The sequence below is a fragment of the Thamnophis sirtalis genome, unplaced genomic scaffold (assembly GCF_051295495.1).
Source record: "Thamnophis sirtalis isolate CommonGarterSnake01/CBP01778 unplaced genomic scaffold, rThaSir2_p1.2 scaffold_4, whole genome shotgun sequence".
Classification (NCBI taxonomy): Eukaryota; Metazoa; Chordata; class Lepidosauria; order Squamata; family Natricidae; genus Thamnophis; species Thamnophis sirtalis.
Genome location: NW_028261384.1, coordinates 117604593 through 117630044, shown reverse-complemented (window position 1 = coordinate 117630044; position 25452 = coordinate 117604593). Strand labels below are relative to the sequence as shown.

The 25452-nt window shown below is 43.1% G+C and overlaps 1 protein-coding gene across 2 annotated transcripts in view; it reads left to right on the top strand.

Annotated features, from left to right (window-relative positions):
* EPS8L1 (EPS8 signaling adaptor L1) overlaps positions 1-13070 on the top strand; it is a 50989-nt gene extending 37919 nt beyond the window's left edge. The window contains exons 17-22 of one of the 2 annotated variants that reach the window (XR_001313516.2): positions 859-1023; positions 3531-3630; positions 8405-8576; positions 10271-10403; positions 10635-10834; positions 12340-13070. Coding sequence is in view for 1 of the 2 variants with exons in the window: in XM_014065781.2 (XP_013921256.2) it covers positions 859-1023; positions 3531-3630; positions 8405-8576; positions 10271-10403; positions 10635-10706 (642 nt within the window). In the remaining variant the exon portion in view is untranslated. Of the gene's footprint in view, positions 1-858; positions 1024-3530; positions 3631-8404; positions 8577-10270; positions 10404-10634 lie in introns of both variants that reach the window. The other variant, XM_014065781.2, reaches the window with a different exon arrangement.
* The last annotated feature ends 12382 nt before the right edge of the window (positions 13071-25452 follow it).

Here is a 25452-nt window from a genome sequence, read left to right as displayed (position 1 = left end):
TCCAATGCATGCGTGTCCATGTGGGTGACGCCAGGCCCATTCCAACCATACCGGTTGGAACAGGATCCAGAACCCACCACTGAAACACACACACACACACACACACACACACTTGCAGGAAGTTCTTGACTTAGGACCACAACTGAATGCAAAATTTCTGTTGCTAAGTGAAACAGTTATTAAGTCAATTTTGCCCCATTTTACCACCTTTATTGACACATTTGTAAAGTGAATCACTGCAGTTGTTAAGTTAGTAACACAATTGTTAATTGGATCTGGCTTCCCCATTGACTTTGCTTGTCAGAAGGTCGCAAAAGGGGATCACTGCAAGAGTCATAAATATGAACCAGTTGCCAAGCAGCTGAATTTTCATCATGTGACCATGGGGATGCTGCAACAGTCATAAATATGAAAAATGGTCATAAGTCACTTTTTTCAGTGCCACAGTAACTTTGAACAGCCACTAAATCAACCGTTGTAAGTTGAGGTCTACTTGTATCTAGGCCATTTACCCAATTAAGCACAGTATTTCTTAATTGGAGGAAATCCACTTTTCTTCCTGTATAAGCTCTATTATATTACTTATGAAGAAATAACGGTGGCACAAAAGAGAAGCAAACAAATAAATGCAGAACTTCTGCAAAATTAGCAACAGTTAAATAATTGTGACGTGTTTGCACATGTGAAATCATGTGACTTTCCTTGGTAGAGGCCAAGTGCCTCTATGTGAAAAGTAAATTGTGCACTGCTGGCAGAAATGGAATTATTTACGAAGCTGAATTAGGACAGTTGTGAGTATCACAAAAACTGGCTGGAATGTTGTCTCTGCTTATATGGAAATATTTTCTTTGTTGTTAGGTTCTTGATGATAGTAAGAAGTGGTGGAAAGTCCAGAATTGTTATGCTCAAGTTGGTTACGTCCCATATAATATTCTTGCTCCAATGCTGAATGGAGATCATTCCAGTATCCAGAACGACAAGGAAATTATTGTAATCCATGAAATCAACCCTATAATAACGGAGGTGAGTTAGACCAGGGGTCCCGAACCCCCAGTCCAGGGCCCAGCATTGGTCCACGGCATGTCAGTAACTGGGCTGTGCAAACAAGTGAAGCTCCATCCAGGGAATGCAGGCAGCGTGCGAAACCACGCCTCTTCTGGTCGATGGAAAAACCTTTCTGCATGGAATCTGTCCTTGGTTCCCGAAAGATTGTGGGCCACTGAGTTAGACTACGTGAATTAGAGCTTGCTTATTTCTGTTTTTTAACATTCTGTATCCAATGGGATTTAAAATTAAAAACCAATATTTTAAAAACAGCAAAGAAATCAATCCAAACATTAGGGAAAAAAAACACGAATGAAATGTATTTATTAATTTGATCTACCGTATTTTTCAGAGTAGAAGACGCACCGGAGTATAAGGCACACCAAGATTTTGAAAAGGCAAATTAAAAAAAAAAAAAAGCTTTTGCACTCTGCAGACCTCCCAAACCCTCTGCACACCTAATATTTTTGTGAAAAACAGGGCATGCAGAGAGTTTGAGAGGACTGCAAAGTGCTACTGGTGGCTGGGGGGGGGGGCAAGCAAAAAACGGCCCATTTTTCATGAAAACAGGCCTGTTTTTTTTGCTTTTAAAAGGCCATGCATAGCCTTTAGGAGGCTTGTAGAGTTCTCCTGGGGGCTGAGGGAGGGCAAAAACAAGCAAAAAAACCAGCTTGTTTTTCACTCAGTTTTTCCCTTCCCAGCCCCCAGGAGCACTTTGCAGGCCTCCCAAAACTTCTGCACATCCATTTTTGTGAAGGGGGTGGGGTTTCAGGAAGCCAAAAATGCTGTATTCAGAATATAAGATGCATCCAGATTTTCATCCTCTTTTTTGGGTGGGAAACGGTGCATCTTATACTCTGAAAAACACAGTATTAAGGAACACCTAACTCACAGATCAGGACCATGGAAGGCCTACAATACAAAAAGTGATCGGGTAGAATAGCCTTCACTTTTCTTAATCTTCTCCAGATATGTTAAGTTATAACTTGATCCGCACTTGATCCAGGTAGCCCTCAACTTATGATCACAGTTGGGAGACTAGAATTGCCATTTCTTTCTGAGGTGATTGTTAAGTGAATCACATTCAATTTTACAGGCTTTTTTTTTTTTTGCCACAATTAAACACGTCACTATAGTTGTTGAATCACACGGTCATTAAACGAATCAGGGTTCCTCTGTTGATTTTGCTTGTCCGGAAGCCAGATGGGAAGGTCACAAATGGTGATTACAGGAGCAGAAGATGCTGCAATGGCCATAAATATATGCTGGCTGCCAAATGCCTGAATTTTGATCACGTGATACAAAGAACGTCATGTGCATTTTGCTGGTAACAAGGTACCAGAATATCAGGCAGGAGAAGCAGAATGGAGAATAGGGAGAAAGGAAAGGCTAGTGAAGGGATTACTTCCTGTGGCAATATAGCTTTGCAAGTCCCGCCTGTATCTCTGGATATAAGAAGCTGAGGACATGAAATGGAATATGCTTAGGCAGGGGTCCCCCAACCTTTGGGTCATGCCCCAGAACTGGACCGCGGCCTGTTCAGAACTGGGCCACGGAAAACGGCAAGCAAGCTTGAAGGTCCATTTACATGAGCAATGGGTAGACCCGCTTGTGTACAAAGTTCCATTTGTGTGAGTGGCACAATCACTCACATGGAACCAACACTTCCCCCCCTCCCTCTTCCAAAAAGGTTGGGGACCGCCGTGCTTAGGTATATCCCTGGAGAATCTATTGATGATTATCCGGCCAGCACACTACTACCGGTTTGCTCGTGCTCACGCTTCGCTATGCGCGCAACTGGAAAACAAGATGGCAATGCTGACAGGCCTAGCGGGGAACCGGTTCAAGGGTGTGGCAGGCCTGGATCACTGCCAGTTCCAGTGACCCAGGCTGCCAAACCACTACCGGTTCAGCCAAACCAGGCCAAACCGGTAGAAACCCAACACTGGACTACATCTTGGGGAGATCCAGCATTGCAACACAGAGGTCAAAGAGACTTAATAAAGTCTGGTGAAATTTAGGGAAAGCAATCAAAGCTTTCTCCCTTTGAGTTCTAGAATGAGGATCCCCAACCTATTAGATTCCGCAGACTGACAGCGGCAACTTAATTGGTTTCGGAGGCAGCAGGAAGGTAATGGTTTCATGTGTGCAACCTAAATCCCACACATTTGCAACCCCTGTTCTAGAAAATGCTGAAATATCGAAGGTGGATGAGGGTGGAATCAGGTCTGTATTCCACATGCATAACTTTATTTAAAAGTGCTGAAGATGGAAAACCAGCAGACAAAAATCACTTGTTAAAAAGTCCAAGGGTATCTAAGGATCCAAATGAATTGGGATTTTACATATTAAAACCCAGACACTATAGAGGACTAATTGCTTGTAGGTAATTAATGTAGCCTTGTCACCATATTTTCTTGTGACCTCTCTCCCTATTAGAAATAGACTTTTGCCACTTGTTGTTCTCCCTTTCTTTCTCTGCATAGATACCACCACCTCAACCACCAGCCAAGACCAAAAATCTACAGTCCGATGCTGTAAAATGGGTGAGCACGGAGGACCTTGACGTGGACGACAGTAAGAAAGGTGAGACCCCTTTTTCATTTGGAGTTGAAGAGCCAGCAAACAAGCAATTCTTCTTCTTGTTTTGTCTAAGCACATGGCCCAAATCATAGGTGAGAAATCCCAGGTTGATCTCTGGCCTAGTAAGAGCATAAGACTGAAAATTATGTTAGATGGAGTTGACTTGTCTACTAAAATATCCTTTGGACAATCTGTCTAGGATAGTGATGGAGACCTTGTGGTCCTTCAGAAGTTACTGATTTACATTCCAATCATCTCCTTCACCAATGTTCATGGTTGACTAGAACTATTGAATAGGTCAATAGCATTTAGAAACCACATGCTCCCCATCCTTTTATTTATTTTATTTTTTATTTTAATTTGTCAACGAGTACAAGGAAACAAGTAGGAAAAACATATGAAAAATGGCACAAATAAATGGATATAAATAAGCAAAACATAACCATAAACACATAAAAAGAGTACATATAAATGGGGACAGTAGGATAGGGACAGTAGACACACTGGTGTTGTTATGCTCACCCCCTTATGGATCTCTTAAGAAACGCGTAAAGTCCATGGTACACAGATTAAGGTAAAAGGTATGGGGGTTAGAGGAACTAACCACAGGATCAGGTAGGGTGTTCCACACATTTACTACTCTATTGCTGAAATCGTTTTTCCTGCAATCAAGATTAGAACGGATTATGCTTAGTTTGTGTCCATTGATAGCCCTTGTGTTATATGCAGTTGAAGTCAAAGTAGTCATTAACCGGTAGGACGTCATGGCAGATTATCTTGTGTACTAAGCTCAGGTTGGAATGTAGACGGCGTAGTTCAAGGTTTTCCAGGCCTAAAATTTCAAGCCAGGTGGTGTACAGAATTTTATTACGAGCAGAGGAGTTGAGTACTCTTCTTGTAAAAAAGCTCTGGACCTTCTCTAAGGTTTTAAAGTCCGGAATGCAGTGGGGGTTCCAGGCAGGTGAGCAGTATTCAAGTATAGATCTGGCAAAGCGGTATATAAGCCTAAGCCTAACTATTATATGCCCTAGTTAGCAGCATAGCGTTACCAGAGAGAAAACTACATAAAATAAGGTTGACAATTCTGAATGCCTTTTTGGCAATGTTGTTACAGTGAGGTCTTTCGAAATGAGTACTCCTAAATCTTTGACTTGCTCTAGAAGAAAGCAATATGGTCTATATCTATGTCCAAACAACGAAACTAGCTTCTCAATGGTTTCCTAGCATGTTTGATCATGTGATATTAGAAGGAAAGTATAAAAATATCATTTTTGCACCTGTAAAACCTGAGACTTTATAAAGGTGACGGTTTGTTCCCTGAGCTTGTGGGTTGGTTTAAGAACGTTTTGTTACCAGGAGAGGTATCATCTCCAGAAGAGTTTAGGGGTGTCAGTGTCCATGTTCTTCTGTTTATAAGGGCTTCAAAATGGATCAGGTGTGGATCAGGTGGTGGTTTGCTCAGGGACGCGTTTCAGGCTTGTGTGCACTTCGGGCACACATGTGCATGCACGGTAGTAAAAATATTGCTTCTGCGCATGCAGAGAAGCAAAAAAACAATGGCGGTGCCTATAGTGCCACCGATAAAACCACTTTGGGGGTGTGGCCTGCTGAGTTAGTACCGACTCGGCCGAACTGGATCAAACTGGTGTGTCAAGTGAGGGTCTTGTGATGGGTCTTGCAAATTGCAAGTCATCAGCCACCCTACCACCCTACCACCCGCCGTGCTCTTGAGTTCTACAAAGCCTGGCAATCCACAAGCAATTCCATCAACAGACACATGGACCTACAACCAACCTACAAATCCCTCAGAATCCAAATCAACTGTACAGCCACCCAGACACAGCACCAACTCTCAACCAACCCACCCCACAACTAGCACTTCACCTCCCAATGACTCACACCTGACGTAACCTCCCCATCACAAGACCTAGTACAAGGCCCTCACTTGACACACCATCACCTGACCCATCACGAAGTCCTTATAAAGAGAACACCGACATCCGCTAAACTCTGCTGAAAATGTTACTTAGGCCTGGTAACAAAACATTCAGAAACCAACCCACAAGCTCGGAGAATGAACCTTCACTCTCATCCAGGGGTGAAATTCAGCAGGTTCTGACAGATTCTGGAGAACCGGTAGTAGAAATTTTGAGTAGTTTGGAGAACTGGCAAATGCCACCTCTGGCTGGCCCCAGAGTGAGTTTTTGCAATATCCTTCCCCCAGGAGTGGGGAGGGAATGGGGATTTTGCAGTATCCTTCCCCTGCCACGCCCACCAAGCCACGCCCACAGAACTGGTAGTAAAAAAAATTGAATTTCACCACTACCCCCATTCTACACCCGAGCTACAGATATTCGCCACTATTGAGACTCTATCCCACGTCCTGGTGTCTTTTCTACAGCACTTAGCGCCCTACCCTCATAACTCCTCTTGCTAAGTGAAGAACTACTTGCTCTGACAATGATCACATTTTCTTTCTACCTCCTGGCTACTTCTTTCAATTAAAGAAGTTCTTTCAATTAAACCACTTGCTGGTTTGCTTTCATAGATGTACTCTCTGTTAATGATACAGCAAAGAACATTACCTAAAGCCCTGGGATGAGGTCCCTGAAAACAATGGACCTGGTTTTCCAAATGCCTGGTGTAATCTGTTGTAGATAATCCAACCTTCCAGAGGTCTGTGCTTCAACATTTGGAATTCTCAGAAACTATCCTGAAGCTGGCTGATGATATGAGTTGTTAACCATTAGATGCCCAGATCCAAGAAGGTTGCATTTATGTTCTCATACCACTGGGAAGTACAGATAGTCCTTGATTTACGATCAGAATTGAGCCCAAAATTTATGTCGCTGAATGAGACATTTGTTAAGTGAGTTTTGCCCCATTTTACAACCTGTCTTGGCACAGTTGTTAAATTAATCGTTGCAATTGTTAAGTTAGTGACTTGGGTGTTAAGTGAATCTGATTTCCCCATTGACTTTGCTTGTCAGAAGGTCAGAAAAGCTGATCGCATGACCTCAGGACACCGCAACTATCACAAATATGAACCAGTTGCTAAGTGTCTGAATTTTGATCACATGACTAAGGGGATGCTGCAACTGTCCTAAAGTATGGAAAACCTTTTCCAGTGCGGTAATTTTGAATAGTCACTAAACGAACTGTTGTAAGTCCAGGACTACCTATATCCTAAGCCACATTATTTGAAGTATTGGAGAGATCAAATAATCTAATCCTGCAAAATTCTAAAGGACCTCAGCATATTCATTTATAGCAGGATACTGTAGAAGGAGTGTGGCTGCTGCCTCTTGAATTAAGGGCTACAAATGGAGGGGTGCAAACTTGGGCAGACCCCCCTCTTCCCCCATCCTCACCCCCCCTCAACCCACCCATCCAGATCTATGTGTTCCAAGAACGGTGCATCCATTTTCAGCAGTGAATGTTTTGAAATAAGAAGTGGTATATTTTCTTTTGGGCATCATCTTCTTCTTCTTCCTAGCGTGTTCCCACAGATGCAGGATCTACTTTTTGGATCACTGAACACCACTTTCCATAGTCAGCTGCATCTCCAGGGTGCAGGCCCATGGCTTGCATGTCTTTCATTATGATGTCTTGCCATTTCTGTTTTGGATGCCCGCGAGGTCGCCAGCCATTGACTTCTAGTTGGCAGGCTGTCTTGGCAACGGTGGAAGGTGTTGCTCTCTTGACATATCCATACCAGCAGAGCCAACCTTCTCTCATCTTCTCCGTAATTGTTGCCACACCAAAGTGCTGTCAAATGGTGTAATTTGTGATATTTTCTTCCGGGCATGATCTTCTCCAAAGCATATAAATGATTCTGGAATAACAGGAATAACAGGACATCTGGGGGGGAAAAAACGTACAAAGTTTTTGGAAGAGAACATATACCAGATTTTTCGGAGTATAAGACGCACCTTTCCCCCCAAAAAATGAAGGTGAAAATCTGGGTGCATCTTATGCACTGAATACAGCATTTTTGGCCTCCCGAAACCCTGCCCCTTTTGCAAAAATGGCTGTATAGAAGGTTTGGGAGGCCTGGAAAGTTCTCCTGGGGGCTAAGGAGGGCAAAAACGAGCAAAAAGGGGCCAATTTTGCTCATTTTTGCCCCCCTCCCAGCCCCAGGAGCACTCTACAAGCCTCCCAAAACTCTGAATGCCCTTTTTATTTTTGCCCAAAAGGCCCCGTTTTTGCGAAAAATGAGCTGTTTTTTGCTCGTTTTTGCCCCCCCACCCCAGGCCCCAGGAGCACTCTACAATAGCAATAGCAGTTAGACTTATATACCGCTTCATAGGGCTTTCAGCCCTCTCTAAGCAGTTTACAGAGTCAGCATATTGCCCCCAACAACAATCCGGGTCCTCATTTTACCCACCTCGGAAGGATGGAAGGCTGAGTCAACCTTGAGCCGGTGAGATTTGAACAGCCGAACTGCAGAACTGCAGTCAGCTGAAGTAGCCTGCAGTGCTGCATTTAACCACTGTGCCACCTCGGCTCTATCAAGCCTCCAAACGCTCTGCGTGCCCCCCTTTATTTGCAAAAAATGAGGCATCAGAGGGTTTGGGAGGCCTGCAGAGTGCAAAAACTTTTTTAAAAAAATTTACCTCTTCAAAATCATGGTTTGTCTTATACTCCGGTACGTCTTCTACTCGAAAAAAATACAGTAGTTCTTGCAGTTACCTACATACAAGGACAAATCATTTGCTTCTCCATGCCCATTTCCTTCCAATGAATCCATGAGTGACATCTCTTTCTGCTCTGGTAGATCACTTCACCATGGTCAATGAGGAGCTCGTCCTGAGGCTGGCCAACGGGACAGGTGGCGGTAGTAAGCCTCTTCATATCCCACGTACTCTGGATACAGATGCCCCTTTAGACTACAATTCAAATTCTGATCAAGTCCAGACCTGGTTGGAGGCCAAAGGATTCAGTCCAATGTGAGTTGGCCTATGCTTCTCTTTGAAAAAATACATGGGTTGGTAATGAAATCCAGGCATGTGTTTCCTGATATTTCTCTCTTTAAATCATATCAGATTCTAGATCAGAGATGCCATGCATGTTAACGCTCTTTGTAGTTGACAAACATCTAGTCTTTCACTGAATGACTTCTCAATAGCCACAATATAAAGCAGCAGCAGCAACTTTCCTGAATTAGCAATAGCAGTAGCACTTAGACTTATATACTGCTTTATAGTGCTTTTACATCTCTCTCTAAGCAGTTAACAGTGTCAGCCTATTGCCCCCAACAATCTGGCTCCTCATTTTACCCACCTGGGAAGGATGGAAGGTTGAGTCAACCTTGAGCCTTGTGAGATTTGAACTGCCGAACTGCAGTTAGCAGTCAGATGAAGTAGCCTGCAGTACTTCACTCCAACCACTGCACCATCCAGCTCTTAGTTGATAGGCTTCTAAAATGTGCAGCTGAACTATGATTAACTATGGATTTTAGGTGTGTACCTAAGAGATAGTAACTAAAGTTAAGAGTAAAACTCTGTTAAATAAGATTCCTGTTTAATTGGGGCGGTGGGAGGAGTCTCTCACTGGCTAACAACAGTCAATAGGGACCTAGCAACTATCTGATTGGCTGTCGCTTACCCAATGGCGAAAGAGGTGTGGTCGCTCAGTGACCTAATCGTTGGAGATAATCTTTGCTGCAATCGTTAGAGTCCTAGCACTGTATGGCGGAGTGAGCTCCCATCACTCAGCTCAGCTTCGGGCCACCTAGCAGTTCAAAAACATGTTCTATTCAAGCAGATAAATAAATCCCACTTTGGTGAGGAGATGAGCTTCATGCAGTTAAAATTCTGCCGGTACTGGACCTTCTCAATTGCAATGCACATTTGTGAGGCAAATTCGGTGGAGGCTCAGGGTCCAAGATGAAGCTGAAGAAAAGTAATTTGTTTTTCTTTCTGGTGTGGAGCTAGCTCGCCCCGTGTGGTGCATCTTGGAAAACGCATGAACATGAATCAAGGAGGGCTAACAATCTTAGGCAGCCTACCTATTACTCTGCATTAGAATTGTGGTCTCCTAGCTAATGTAACATCACCTTATGCTAAGTAAATAAATTAAACCCAATGATGATTTTTTTTAAAAGAGTTTCATTATTTTTTAGTTACAAAACTAAACATTCCATCTTTCCTTATGCAGTGTGTCATCTGGGTACAAACATCTCTGTGCAACATCCTTCCTCTTTTGCCACATCTTTCATGTTCATATTAACATTATTTCCTTAGGTTTAGTATTATAATACATTGTGCATTTAAACATTATGGAACTCCCCATTTTTCTTCTTAATATCTTCTAGTAATAATATCATATCAACATTATACAACATTATTCTCATCACACACATACTAACAGTTTTCGTCTTATTTATATCTCTAAGTGTATTATCTACTTATTTTTTTAGCTTTCTTCATTTCCAAACTCCTTTTTTCTCTCTCCAACCATTGGTAAAATACTTCTCAATGGGTTATTTTTATGGGTACTTTAGACATTCTGCTATTTGGTCAAAAGAGTATAACCTAGTTAGAGGACCCTTTCAAATCAGTTTCAGAGCTTAAATGGAATGATTCCTTTTTCCTATGACGCTCTTATTTATTCCGCCTACTTTTTTCCCTCCTTCCTGCAGGATTGTCAGTGCCTTGGGAATTCTCAATGGCGCTCAGCTCTTTTCCTTGAAAAAGGATGAGTTGAGAGCTATCAACCCAGAAGAAGGTCCTCGAGTCTACAGCCAGGTTACCATCCAGAAAGCGCTCCTAAAGGTACCAGGGATTTTGACATCTCTTCCAAGGGTTGGGTGAACTGAGGCCACCAAGAGCACAAGAAACTAAGAAATCTAGCAAGATTCAGCAAAGATACAATAGAAGGGCTGAGAGGGATGGGACAAGCACAAAGGATGCTGAAGTTCCAAAGCAGTGGATGACATAATGAGAGTTTTGTGCTTGGAAGTCAAGCTCTTAATAAATCCTTAATTTTCTATTATTTTCTTCTAGGATTCTGGGAAAATGTCAGAGCTAGAGGCCGTGATGGCGAGACAAAAAAGAAAAGCAGAAGGATTGGACTAACAGAGCTCTCCTTTTGTGTGGCAGTATGACTTTGCTAAAGAAATGTGGAAATGCCAGATCTTTCTATAGGATCAGAATCTACCTTGTGTAGGGAGATCAGCGTGAAAGAATTGGTGATAATTGTTACTGTGGGTGTTTTATATTCTTAATTTTCTATAAAGAAGAGAAACGTACTGGGTATCCCCAATTACATGGAGCAATCTTCTACCACTCTCCCTATTCCTTAGTTCTCAATTATTTTTAAAATAAAGAAAATTATTAAGTCCTATAGGATCTACACTATTCTCCATTTTGGAACAATTTGCTTAATTCTCCTTGTAGAATTATCTCTTGATCTCTCAGTAGGAAAATACAAATATGATATAGTGGGTGCTATCATCCATTCAATTTTAGTTTTTTCATTAAACATCAGCATGGATATTGTTGAAGAGATTCCCCCCCCCCCCGCCCCAGTCGTATGGCCTTGGGGACTCTGCATGTAAATCCACATAAAAGCAATAATTTTTATACACAGTTAGTCCAAAAACATTGTAGAAACTGTAGTCAGAATTCTGCCTGCATTTTCAGTGAGTGACATTTTGCAACTCTCATGAACTTTTAAAGCAGATCATCCTGTCTAGCCAAAATGACTCCATCTGTCCTTTTTTATAGGTTCCTGTGAAATAATAGCTGAGCATAAAAATATTAAATAATCTAAGGAAGTGTGTGTCATAAAAATGATGAATTATTATTATTATAAGAGTTAATTGCTCAAAATTCAGAGGCCTTTCTTGTTCACAGAACAATACATTTTTTGGCCACTAGGTGGCAGTCGGCAGCCTCTGTGGTCAAAACAAGCTGTTTAGCTACAAATAATTTCCCTGCAAATCAAAAAGATTTAGCCAGATTTTTAAGATTTAGCCAGCTTCTTCCTATTGTCATGAAAGCAATTTTATGGAGAAAATGAACTGAATCAGATGCTTTGAAGGAAAATATGATGTTTCAACTTCAAAAAAAAAAAAAAAAGACTTTATGATAAAATGGGGCCATTTGCCTTGAAACTTGCTGTGCTGAGATTCCATTATAGGGTATGTGTGTATTTCTGTATGTGTGTGTTAGGTAACTGTTTAATTGGCTCTTTTTTCCACTAGTTTTCTCACAATTTGATGAACGTGTGTAGAACAATGCACCATAATTTGATTGCTGTGCTACTAAGGCAAGTTTTTGTTAGAAGTTTCTTGAGTTCAGTTTTATCCCTAAATCTACTAGCAGTTCTCCACAAACTGTTTACTCCAAGCTGCCAGTAAGATTAATGTTTTTATGGAAGAGAAAGATGTGGATGGTAGAAAACACTGTAAGCTGTTTTCCTGTAATAAATCTAATGCAAGAAATATTTATTTTAAGCCTATTTATATAACATTATGATTTCTATTAAAACAAATATTAATATTTGTTTTTAAAAGATTGATTTTTAAAAGTTCTTTTTTAAAAAAAAAATGAAATTGATTTTTGAAATCTCTCTCTGAAACAAGGTCCCCAGTTAAGTGGCCCATTAAGCCAAATGGGTTTTTGAGCAGCATGTAAATCTCCCAGGAAATAACATTTTAAACAGCATTTTTAAAGCCAGAAATTTTGTTTTCTGGCTGCTTTGCAGGAGAACATCATTGTAGAAGGACTACGAATCAATCCCAGGATCATCTATTCCTCATGGGGGCACTGATGAATCCAAAACAGGTAGTCCTCGACTTACAACAGTTAATTTAGTAACCAAAGTTACAACTGCACTGGAAAAAAGTGACTTATGACTGTTCTTCACACTTACGACCGTTACAGCATGGACACGTGATCAAAATTCAAATGCTTGGCAAGTGATTCACACTTATGACAGTGTCCCAGAGTCACGTCATCCCTTTTTGCGACCTTCTGACAAGCAAAACCAACGAGAAAGCCAAATGCACTTAGCAACCATGTTACTAATTTAACTGCTGCACTGATTCACTTAGCAAATGTGGCAAGAAAGGTCAATAAAATGGGGCAAAACTCACTTAACAAATGTCGCGCTTAGCAACAGAAATTTTGGGCTCAGTGGTAGTCATAAGTCGAGGACTACATGTGAGGGGTTTCAGTTTAGTTTGCACCCAGGAAATTTAGCGCAGTCCAAAAAAGCCACACAGGAGACCATCTCTCATTGGTAACTAATTAAGATTTGCACATTTTATGTGTCTGATTTATTTTCTGCAAACTTCCTAAGAGCCCAAGTTCTTGTTTGTTGTAGTGCGACATGATGGAAATGCAGTATCTCTTATTGTTTCAGGACTTGGGGAGATTTTATGGAAGATATTGTTAATTGCATTAAAATCTGTAAATAAATTTTTCGAGCAAGAACCTGCCTCATATTTCCATATATATCTGTCAGAACCTTGACACATGCAAGCAATGAATAATAATGCAACTGGTGCAAATACACTGATCTATTAATCTCATTAGGATTTTCATTGATCATTTATTGACCTACTGATGTTTTCATTTCACCCCAGTAGAAATAGTCTTCTGGACAGATCTGATTTAGTGGCAGAGTTTCAGTTGTATTCTTAAACCATTATATAACTTCAGGGCTGCTGTTTCTCCTAAAACTTGTTATTCATATTTATTCTATTCTTATAGACTGGAGTTCTGTTAAATTTTTCCCAAGCTTAGCATTAGAATGAGGTCAAATGATTTTAAGAAACTACTACCGGTAGTTAAAAAGAATGTGAATAGGTTAGAGCCGAGGTGGTGCAGTGGGTAGAGTGCAGTACTGCAGGCTACTTCAGCTGACTGCTAGCTGCAGTTCGGTGGTTCAAATCTCACCGGCTCAAGGTTGACTCAGCCTTCCATCCTTCCGAGGTGGGTAAAATGAGGACCCGGATTGTTGTTGGGGGCAATATGCTGACTCTGTAAACCGCTTAGAGAGGGCTGAAAGCCCTATGAAGCGGTATATAAGTCTGACTGCTATTGCTATTGACCTTCTCAGTTTTATGGTGCGAAATGGGCGTATCAAGATGTAATAGAGGGACATGTGAAGTGAAAAGAGAAGAGAAATAAAAGAAACACTGAAGAAATGGCAAAAATGTTTTGCATTTACTGTAGAAGGGTAAAACACCGAAGTATTTCCACTCTTTGGTGGAATTCCACATTTTCTTCTACTGGTTCAGTTCCTGCATCAGCTTTCTATGTGAAGTCTAGACTTCTGGGTTCTCAGGATCTTTCTCCATTCCACATGATTGATTGATGCCTTGGTCTTCTGGCTTTTTACTTGAGAGCTCAGGATTGTGTCTGCAGTGTCCCAAATATAGAACATAGAATAATCAGGTTGGAAGAGACCTTGGAGATCTTCTAGTCCAGTGATGGCGAACCTTTTTCTTACGGCGTGCCAAAATTGCACACACACATGTTATCGCTCATGCGCACATGCCCACAACACTTCACTCCTCCCCTGCCACCTGTGCATGCTCACACGATCCTCCCCATGCATGCATGTGCGACACCTCCCCAGGCTCCAGAGGCTTTCCTTAAGCCTGGGGAGGGCAAAAATGGCCTTCCCCGCCCCCCCCAGAAGCCAGGGACGGATTGTTTCCGAACTTCAGGTTGGTCTGTTGGGCCCTTTTTCGCCCTACCCAAGCTTGAGGAAAGCCTCCGGAGGCTGGGGAGGGCGAAAAACATTCACAACAGCCCAACCGGAAGTTCAAAAATGATCCATTTCCAGCTTCCGGAAGACCTCCAGGGGACCCAGAGGCCATTTTCGCCCTCTCCAGGCTTGAGGAAAGCCAGCGGAGGTTAGGGAGGGTGAAAAAAAGACCTAATGGGCCAACCAGAAGTTAGTTCTTGAACTTCTGGTTGGGCTGTTGGGGCTGTTTTTCACCTTCCCCAGCCTCCGGAGGCTTTCCTCAAGCCTGGGGAGGGCAAAAACAGCCTTTCCTGACTCTCCGGAAGGGAAGAAATCAGCTGGTCAGTGCACGCATGCGCGCCAGAGATGACAGCTGGCGGGCCAGTAAATATGTCTCCATGAGCCACCTGTGGCACCCGTGCCATAGGTTCACCATCACGCTTCTAGTCTAACCCCTGTTCAAGGTAGGAAACCCTATAACATTCTGGACAGAATGTTGTCCAATTTCTTCTTAAAATCCTCCAGTGACGGAGCACAACTTCTGGAGGCAAGCCATCCCACTAAATTGACCAGAACTGGATGTGGTGTCATCATTTTACCCTAATAGCAACACCCTTTTGAGTTTAAAAACAAAACCCACCCAGCGAGCTCCATGATCTAATGAGAACTTAACCTGGATTTTCTCCATGCCTGTCCAATACATCAATTGCTATTTCTACATAGCTCCCTCCTTGCCTCCCACTGCTGGATAGAAACCACAACACTGCTTATTTGGCCTTGCTTGGAGGAAGCAAGTCCAAGCAGCTTGTTTTGAGGAAAGTGTCTGGATTTTGCAACTTGAACACTGTGGTAAGCACTGTTTATGAAGCAGATTCTTTTGGAGCGGGTCTGGGCATGCTTTGGAGGGCAGATACCAACATGGGGCTTGGCCTACCAACTTCAACCGGCCAAGAAGAATGGAGGGAGGGGGGAAATGTTGACTCCGTCTTGCCTGGCATGTTGGGTCCATGGGATCATGGATTCCATGAACTCATAATAGCACAGCGAGGTATCTAAAAGTTTCAAGATAAACAGTGACATGTGCTGAAGATGGAATGCGAGTTCTGGTTTGACAAGGGTATTTAGGACCGGGGTTGGGAGCTACTGAGAAGATGACTCAGTCCTGGCGTGAAATATCACTTCAGTTGCCAAATTCCAATATATTGCCACATCCACACAAACACACACACACACACACACACACACACACACACACACAAACCCTTCAGAGATCTTCCTTTTGAATTTCCCAACCAGCAGCAATCTCCATTGGGGAAGCAGCCGTAGAAGATGCTGAGAATAGGGAAGGGCTGGAGGAAAAATCCAGAATTTTATTATAGATTAATCAACTGTCTAAGTAGTTATGTGGGTCTTGGGCTTTCCTTTCAATGAGTTGGCAAACCAGGATGTAACTTTGTGGAGAGCAGGCAAGAGACTCACGGGAAGACTGGCAACTGGTTGAACAGTCACACCCATCAAAAGATCATAAATAATTGTCACCCATCCTCCAGAAAGATGTCAAATAAGGTGCAGTAGAGCTCCATCTTTGCTTCTGTATTATTCAACATTACGACATTTCTAGAAAGTGGAATAGATGAAAGTGATGCTTATCAAATTTACAGATAATTGATTAGACTTTAAACAACAAAATCATTGGACATTGTTTTGACTTTTAAAAAAAATCCAGCATGATGATGTTCAGTGGTCACTAGTGTGAATCTTCCATCTGAATGGAGGTTAAAAAAAAACCCACCAAATTTTGGATTAAGGAGACCTGGTGCCTACTGTCCAACTAAAGAACCCAAAACAAGGAAACACTCTTGGGAAATTTAAATTCCCAAAAGAAAAACTTTATTGGATACACCATATTGGTACTGAAGAAACAAAAACAATGCTGTTTTCCCCACGCAAATACTTGCCTAGTTAAACAATAGATTGCCCTTCTCCCCACCCCTAGTGATCCCATTGTCCAGTTATGAGATGTCCTTTTGTTATGGGAGAGTCCCAGGGGTGGGTTTCAACCGGTTCGCGGCAGTCCCCATGAACTGGTTGGTCGGTGAACCTGGAAGTAAGTAACTTCCAGAATGGCACCCGCCCGCCCATGTTCCTTACCCGGTTTTGATGAGTTCTGCGCTTCCACGCATGCGCAGGACGCATACAGCACCGCATACATTTTTGGCATTCCATTTCCCCCTTCCCTCCCCCAATTCATTGGCAAGTTGAAAAACATTAAGGTTTGAAAGAAGTGACACCTGGATTAGCAGAAGTAAATGTGCGAACGATCTATCAATACTAGTGGATCATCAACTGAATATAAGCAAGCAGTGAGATGCAGCAGTTAAAAAGACCAATGCAAGATTTTTGCTATATCAGTGCCACTTTGGATTTCATTTGGAGTTATGTTGGGTTCAGGACACTGCATTTTAAAAGAGACACAGAAAAGGTGATGTGGATTCAGAGAAGTACAACCAGGATTAAGGGGTCTAGAAACCAAGTCCTACAAGGAACAATTAAAATCCCTAGTCATATTTAACTTGAAAACTAATGATTGGTATAATAATGAGCTACATAACTCTTTAAGTGTGTAATATACCTAGAGGGGAACAATCTGTTCTCTATTTATACCTTAAGCTTGATAAGGACAAAGGATTAAAACAAAAAAAGCGAAGATCCAGACTGAGTATTAGGAGGAATTTAGGATTTCCAGAAACACTTTTCCGTTTAGTAGTGACCACCAATTATGGACATTTGAGTGGATCCCTGCAAAAGTGAAAGGTTGGATTATACAACATGTGAGCTGTCTGTCAGACAGGCCACTCACACATTCCTTATACACATCTTCCCTACCTCATCTGACCACAGAAAATTATTCAACATAGTATCCTTAATACGTCTGTTTTCTATGGAGAGGGATTCTTTATTATTTATAGGAAGCAGCTTTCAATCATGAAAGTCCCTATCCATACTCCAGAAAGATCCGGATACAAGTTGATCATCTCAGTGGGAAAGAATTAGGTAACCAAGATCACAAAAAAGCAGCAGCTTTTTTTTGTGAACTTAGGAGGAGGAAAAGCTTAAGAGGAGGAATTTTTCTATCCTGGGCTGCTACCCCTCTAAATTATAGCCTTGTGAAATGAAACTCCCTCTCCATCCATTAAAATTGGAAAACAACATGCAGGGCAGAAATATGAATTTATTCAATGCTGCCCTGTTACCAAGCTCACATCTGCTACTGAAATAGTTTTTCTAATGACCAGTTTAGACAAACCATTACAAGCACTGAGGTGTTTCCTGATTTCCGGAGTCAATCAATCAATCAGAATAGAGCTGCAAGGGACCTTGGAGGTCTTCTAGTCCAATCTCCTGCTCAAGGCGGAGACCCGATACCAGTGATGGCTAACCTGTTTGCCATTGTGCGCCAAAAGCAGGGGGAGTGCAGGTGGGTCGTGTGCGGGCATGCCCACACTCATAATTCTAATGTGTGTGTGTGGGAAACCCACACATGCGCACATGACACCTCCTTCCATGCATACATGCGCAGCCCCCACCATCCCCCTGCTTTTTGTGCATGATGGACCCATTTTTCGGCAACAGACTTCCGGATTGCCCATAGCACCGTTTTCAGCCCTCCAGAGGCTTTAGGAGGCTTCCCTGAAGCCTCTAGGGCCTCTAGGGTGAGCCTATGGCACACGTACCACAGGTAGCAAGCGGAGCCATTTGTCAGGGCACACGAGGCGTTGCCCTGTCAGCTGGCCAGCGCGCATGCATGTGCTGGCCAGCTGAGTTCAGCGTTTTTTAAAGCCATTTTTTGCCCTCCCCAGGCTCCAGAGGCTTTATAGGAGCCCGGGGAGGGTGAAAAGAGCCTCTCCTGCCCAGAGGCCCTCTGGAGGCTTCAAGAGCTTCCCTGAAGCCTCCGGAGTGCAAAAACCTGGCCCTACGGGCAAACCGGAAGTTCTGGAACGGACTTCTGGTTTGCTCATAGGGCTGGTTTAAGCCCTCCGTGGCCTTCAGGGGCCTTCCGGAGGCTTCTCTGAAGGCTCTGGAGGACGAAAAATGACCCAATGGACAAACAGGAAGTCCATTCCCGAACTTCTGGTTTGCCCATAGGGCTGGTTTTTTGCACTCCGGAGGCTTCAGGGAAGCTCCTGAAGCCTCCGTAGGGCCTCTGGGAGGGACGGGGAAGGCTGTTTTTTACCTCCTCGGGCTCCTATACAGCCTCTGGAACCTGGGGAGAATGAAAAATCATGCAAAAAATGGGGGCTCGCACCTGTCATGCACACATGTGCACTGGGGGGGGGTTGCGCATTGCATTATGGGTGCAGCATGCCCGTGCACGACCCCCCCTGCGCTCCCCACGCGCAAAGTGGAAGTCCGTTCCCGAAATTCTGGTTTGCACATTGGGTTGTTTTTTGTCCTCCGGGTGAAAAACGAGCAAAAAATGGCCAAAAATGAAGGCCGAAGGCAGCTGGCCAACGCACACATGCACGCTGAAGCTGACAGCGCAACGCCTCGCCACAGGTTCGCCATCACGGCTTTATACCATTTCAGGCAAGTGACTATCCAGTCCCTTCTTAAAAACCTCCAGTGATGAAGCATCCACAACTTCTGATGGCAAACTGTTCCATTGGTTAATTGTCTTCACTTTTAGGAAGCTTCCCCTTAATTCCAGGTTGCTTCTCTCTTTGATTAATTTCCATCCATTGCTTCTTGCCCTGCCCTCTGGTGCTTTGGAAAATAAATTGATCCCTCCTCTTTGTGACAACCTCTCCAATACTGGAATACTGCTATCATGTCCCCACTAGTCCTTCTCCTCTCTAAATTAGACAAACCCAAATCCTGCAACCGTTCTTCATATGTTTTAATCTCCAGGCCTTTTACTCATCTTAGCTGCTGTTGTTTGCACTTTTTCCAAAGTCTGAACCTTTTTTGTAGTGTGGTGACCAAAACCGGATGCTGTATTCCAGGTGTGGCCTTACTAAGGCTTTATGAAGTGGTACTAATACTTCGCGAGATTTTGATTCCATGCTTCTGTTTATACAACCAAGGATTGTATTAGCTTTTTTTTTGGCTGCTGCTGCACATTTCTGCCTCAGTTCGCTACAGTCGGATATAGATTTTAATATATATGTGGACATTTACACATGCACGTATTGTTTTTTTAAATATGAGCCATTGCTCAATATTAGGATGAGCTCCTGTTCATTCCAAATAGGGCTGAAATTTTAAAAACAAGGATAGTAGACAGTAGAATTAGACAGAATGATCTGATGTAATAGAAGATGTAATAAGCCTTTTTTCTTCACAATCTCTTTTTCCTCCACAATCTCTACTTTCTTTATTAATGTATTCATTCAGGCCTTGTGATTGCTATGATCATTATCTTTTTCAGTGCATCAAATGACTGTGCTGCTTCTGTTCATCCCGTTCTTCCCTCAGGCCTGAAGTTTTCCTCAGCTGGTCTGATGAACAGCTGTTTGAAGAAGCCAACTCCAGTTGTTTTGGCCCAGCCATTGCTCCCTTGAGTTTCCTCTTTTGGCAGTACAGATTGTGTAGTAAGTCCTAGCAGAGCCTGGCTGGGCAATTAAACCCAGCCCTGGTTGAGTCTCTTTGAGGTCTAATGATTGCCCAACTCTTTTCTAGATCTGTGTGCCATGTACAGGCATATGTCTTTGGCTCCTTTCGCAATACTCCTGACCCACATATTCGCCTCTCTGCCTTTCCCCTACTTGAAGCCCCAGTGCTCATTGCATTTAGCACAACTCCCCTGAAGAACTGCAGCAGAAACAGCTGGTTTTCGGCACTTTTGACTCCAGTCAAGATACTTGTGTTTAACCAAAAGCTTTTGGAGTGGCTCTGTTTTCATTCCGAAATAGGATCCCGCCAGCTCAGCTCTGACCCCAGCGTGTGGGCTAAAGAAACTGGGGAGGCAAAATGTGGGGCCATGTGTTACCCTCCACCAATCTGTGTGCCCATTCATTTTCGGAGCTGAGCTGAATTGTTCCCCATCCACTCGGTCGGCTGTTTCTTCTTCGCTAGTCATTAATCCTGTCAGAAAATCCACTTCCTGCCCTCATAAAATGCACTCCTTTTATGTCTTCCTCATCTCCAGCCTGAGCATTTTTATGCAGAGCATGTTTGGTTTGCAGTGTGCAAGACTATATTTACTGGCAAAGGCTCCCATTAAGTCTCAAGAGGAATGTCATTAGTCAATTTTATAACCAATAAACTGAGGCATTCTTGAAAATAAATGAGGATACTTTGCTTTGAGAGATCTAAAGGAACAACCTATTTCCCTTTCTTGCTTTACCAAGATTGGAGAAAGGGGGCCCTATGGGTGACAGACTGCAACTCCCATCAACCCTGCTTGGTGTTACTAGCTGAGGATGACTAAAACAGGAATCAAAGAAAGTCTGTCGAGTCTACAGTAGATTGTAAAATGGTGAGATAAGAGAAAAGATTCCTCAACTGAGTGTATTGAATTCATCTCCTCTTTGATGGTACCATCCAGTGCTCATTCTTTGCCCCCTTTTTCCTAGGCCAATTTATACCCAAAGTCCCAATGGCCTCTCTTGGTCTGAACTAGCTTGGTGACAGATGTACGGTCTCCTCACCACTGTTGGGAATAAAATCCTGCCCATGTCTTACTCCAAGTCAGGAGTGAGATGCTGAAAAAATGAATTGGAGGCAGGCTGCAATTTTAGGTCTCTGTTTATTTGGTAGCCAGAAACATCAGTGACAGCAGCATATTTCTGGGGTGACTGACCAAAAAATAACCTGATGGTACATAGATTTTTATACAGTTCTACAATTGAAATGGTTTGGGTGATTTGTGAAATGTTTCTTGAATATATGTGAGAATGTGTCTTTTAATTTTCAGATAGTTTGGGATGTTATGATGTCATGTCCTTTGAAGGTGGATAGGAATGTAAATTCTAAGAATCTTTTATATTCCCATAGCCCTACGTGAGGTGTGTGTTCTTTACAACTCTAATAGTGGCCGATTGAATTTTGTACCCCAATTCATCAAGAGTCTTCTCAACAGCATCCAGTAGTTCAAATCTATTTTTCACCTCTATTATATACATAGTGGGGATTTTGGTGACATCAAACTTTTCCTGATATCAATCCTTAACAGCAAGGAGTGATAGGGTCCATTGATGTCTGCATAGGTCAGGACATAGTCAATCTGATTATGGTGAAGTCTATTTAGTGAGGTCCGTGTATAAGCGGCCCTTATGCTGTTTAAACTATGTATTCATGATCTTAAATCTGTTTTCTTGGCAAAATTGTACCAAATGATCATCTGCATCATTCCTCTCACCTATTCCAAAACAACCAGCCATAGTCACCAAGGCGACTAATAAGCAAGTACTGGAGCGCATAACTCCAGACATGTCACTAGTTGGGAAAATCATGAAACTGTATCTCACTAACTTTGGCCATGTCATGCAGAGGAATTCTCTGGAGAAAGCAATTATGTTTGAAAGAGTTTGCAGTAAAAGGAAACCAAGCCGTCAACAAACACGGCGGCTGGAGACCATCAAAGCTGACATCAGTCAGAGCATAGAAAAACTCAAATAAATATTGCAAGATTGGAAGATGTGGAGAGACCCGTCCCATAGAATCACCAAAACTCAGACATGACTGAATAATTAACACCATCATCATTAACCCTATGTGTACATTGAATGTTTAGTCAAGTCCAGTGCGGAGAGCAAATAGGTAAGTCAACCCTGCAGGCCATCTTCCTATGTAAGGAATGTGCCTTGTTGCTTGACTTACAACCAATCATTTAGCAACTGTTTGAAGTTACAATGCACTGAAAAAAATGACTTATGATTGGTCCTTGCACTTACAATCACCGCAGCATCCCATCCCCTAGTCAAACAATCACATTTTGGGTGCTTGGCAGCCAAATGTATTTATAACAATTGCAGCATCCCAGGGTCCCTTCCCAGCCGACTACTGACAAGCAAAGTTGATGGGGAAAGCTGGATTCGCTTAAATGACTGCATGATTCACTTAACAACTGCAGTGATTTGCTTAACAACGGTGGCATGAAATTAGGCATTAATAGCTGCCTTGGTTAGCAACAGAAATTCTGCTCCCAATTGTGATATTACGTCGAGGACTAACTGGATTTGTTGACACAGAGGGAGCTCAATTATTGTTATAGAATCAATGGTGAGATTCATTTTTTTTTACTACTGGTTCTGTGGGCGTGGCTTAGTGGGTGAGGCAGGAAAAGGATACTGTAAAATCCTCATTTCCTCCCAATCAGCTGGGAGCTGGCAGAGAATAGATGGGGGCGGGGCCAGTCAGAGGTGGTATTTACCGGTTCTCTGAACTACTCAAAATTTCCGCTACCAGTTCTCCAGAACCGGTCAGAACCTGCTGAATACCATCTCTGGATAGAACTCTCCCTTAATTCCTTTGCAATCCAGCGGGTTATATTTCATCAGATAAATTAATCTAAAGGAAGGCGCGAGAATCTTTGAAAATCACTAGCAGAATCTTGATTTAATACTAAATCAGTCCTGGCAATTGGGTGAACAGATCTGAAACATTTAAGTCCTCACAATGACAAGGCCTGGGAATTAATTCCACAGGGAAAATGCCACAGAGATTTCGCTATCTAAATGTATCTTAAATGGCTTTTTCTTTAAGGGGTAAGGAACGTTTCCAAAATTCTTCAGTTATACTGTGTCATCCACTGGACCTCCCATGGTGAAACAGGCCTCTATAGTTCCTTATTGACTTTCTGCAGGCTGGAGTTACATGGAGGCCCTTTGGGAAATTTCCAGCCCTATTCACAGTGTGTGAAATGAGGCTGCAGGGCTGGGACGTCCCAAAGTTGTATAAGACACTCATCTTTCCCTCTCTAGTTACTTGAAGCAATTTTGTGTTCTTTGGAATATGCAAATAATACTTTCATGGTTCCAATATTATATGTGGATATGATGGAAACTTGGAGAAGTCCTCGTAAACACCCATCTTAATAATATGGCTGGAGGGAACAAAGGCTATTCCGAGTTGTGCTAGCACAATTTTAGCTACGCCAGTGAAGATCTTATCTCCAACCACTCTGTGGAGGAGGCTCAGTCAGACCTTTGATGGTGACATATAGCATGGCTGTTCTTAGGAACTGCATCCAGATTTTTCCAATCCCACTCTTGGTTGCTGATATCATTAAATGCAATTACAGAAAATGTGTAAATAATGTAGTTTTGCACATTTGTATCATGGATTCCCTAGAGAGGTTGACAGCGCTGTCTGGAAACTCCTGTATCATTTTCCTTTTATTGTGGTCAAACTTCATGGAGAAAATTGTGCTGAAGGGCCAAAGGTTATCCTATGTAGGAAGAGTATGAATCAGGCCTGGTTATTTTCAGGGTGGCCTCGCCAAAATCCTTGTGGAATTCTCAGGAATTTGAGAAACAAGGAAATAGCAATTATGCTTGCTTGAAAAATAGCGAAAGGGTTGTGCTTTGCTCCCCCCCCCCGCTTTTGGCATTTCCTCCACTTCCATAGAGCTGTAAGGAACATAAGAGATTGTTAAATTACTATAACAGAACTTTAACAGAATGACATGGATTGGAAGGGATCTTTGAGGTCTTGTCCAAGCCCCTACTCAAGCGGAAGACCCTATGCTATTTCAGACAAATGGCTGTCCAGTCTCTTCTTAAAAGGGATGGCGCACCCATAACTTTTGAAGGCAAGCTGGTTAATTGTTAATTAACAATTGGTGAATTCTTCTCACCATTAGGAAATTTCTCCTTAGTTCTAGGTTGCTTCTAATCTGAGGTGGGTTGCCAATTCTTCTACTACCAGTTCAGGAACACTCACATGTGCGTGCGCACACACGACACTTCTGCACATGCACAGAAGTGTCCAGGCAGGTGGGCGAAGCCTCCCACTGCCGCTACTACCAGTTTGCCTGATCTGGGCCGAACTGGGAGCAACCCACCTCTGCTTCTAATGCTTACTAATGTGGCTAGCAAATACCGATGAGTAGAACTATCATATCTGGGTTACAAAAAATGAGATAACCATCAGAGGTTTCAAGGTTTATTACACTTGTATGCCGCCCTATTCCCAGAGGGACTCAGGGCGGCTAACAAACCAAAAGGGAAGGGAATAATACAGAAAAAAAGCAAAAGGCAAACAAACAAAATACGGAAACAATTTAAAAACAGTCAACAGCCACACAGTTCGAGTGGGGATGGGAACTCATCAGCCCCAGGCCTGTCGCAACAGCCAGGTCTTTACGGCTTTGCGGAAAGCCTGAAGGGTGGTGAGGGTCCGGATCTCCACAGGGAGATTGTTCCCGAGGGCCAGAACAGCCACAGAGAAGGTCCTCCTCCGGGTGGTCAACAATCGGCATTGGCCGGCGGATGGAATTCGGAGGAGGCCTAATCTGTGGGATCTAATGGGTCTTTGGGAGGTAATTGGCAGAAGGCGGTCTCTCAAGTACCCAGGTCCAATACCATGTAGGGCTTTATAAGTGACGACTAGCACCTTGAAGCATATCCGGAGACCGATAGGCAGCCAGTGCAGCTCGCGGAGGATAGGTGTAACGTGGGTGTACCGAGGTGCACCCACAATTGCTCTCGCGGCTGCATTCTGGACAAGCTGAAGTCTCCGAACGCTCTTCAAGGGCTGCCCCATGTAGAGCGCATTGCAGTAGTCCAGTCTTGAGGTCACAAGGGCGTGAGTGACTGTTGCGAGAGCCTCCCAGTTCAGGTAGGGACGCAATTGGTGCACCAGGCGAACCTGGGCAAATGCCCCCCTGGTCACAGCTGACAAATGATGTTCTAAAGTCAGCTGTGGGTCCAGGAGGACTCCCAAATTGCAAACCCTGTCTGAGGGGCGTATAATTTCACCCCCCAGCCTGAGAGATGGAATACATGGCCAATTATTGGGAGGGAAAAACACAAGCCACTCGGTCTTGTCAGGATTGAGTACAAGCCTGTTTACCCCCATCCAGACCCTAACAGCCTCCAGGCACTGACACATCACGTCAACCGCTTCGCTGAGTTGGCACGGGGTGGACAGATACAGCTGTGTATCGTCCGCATACTG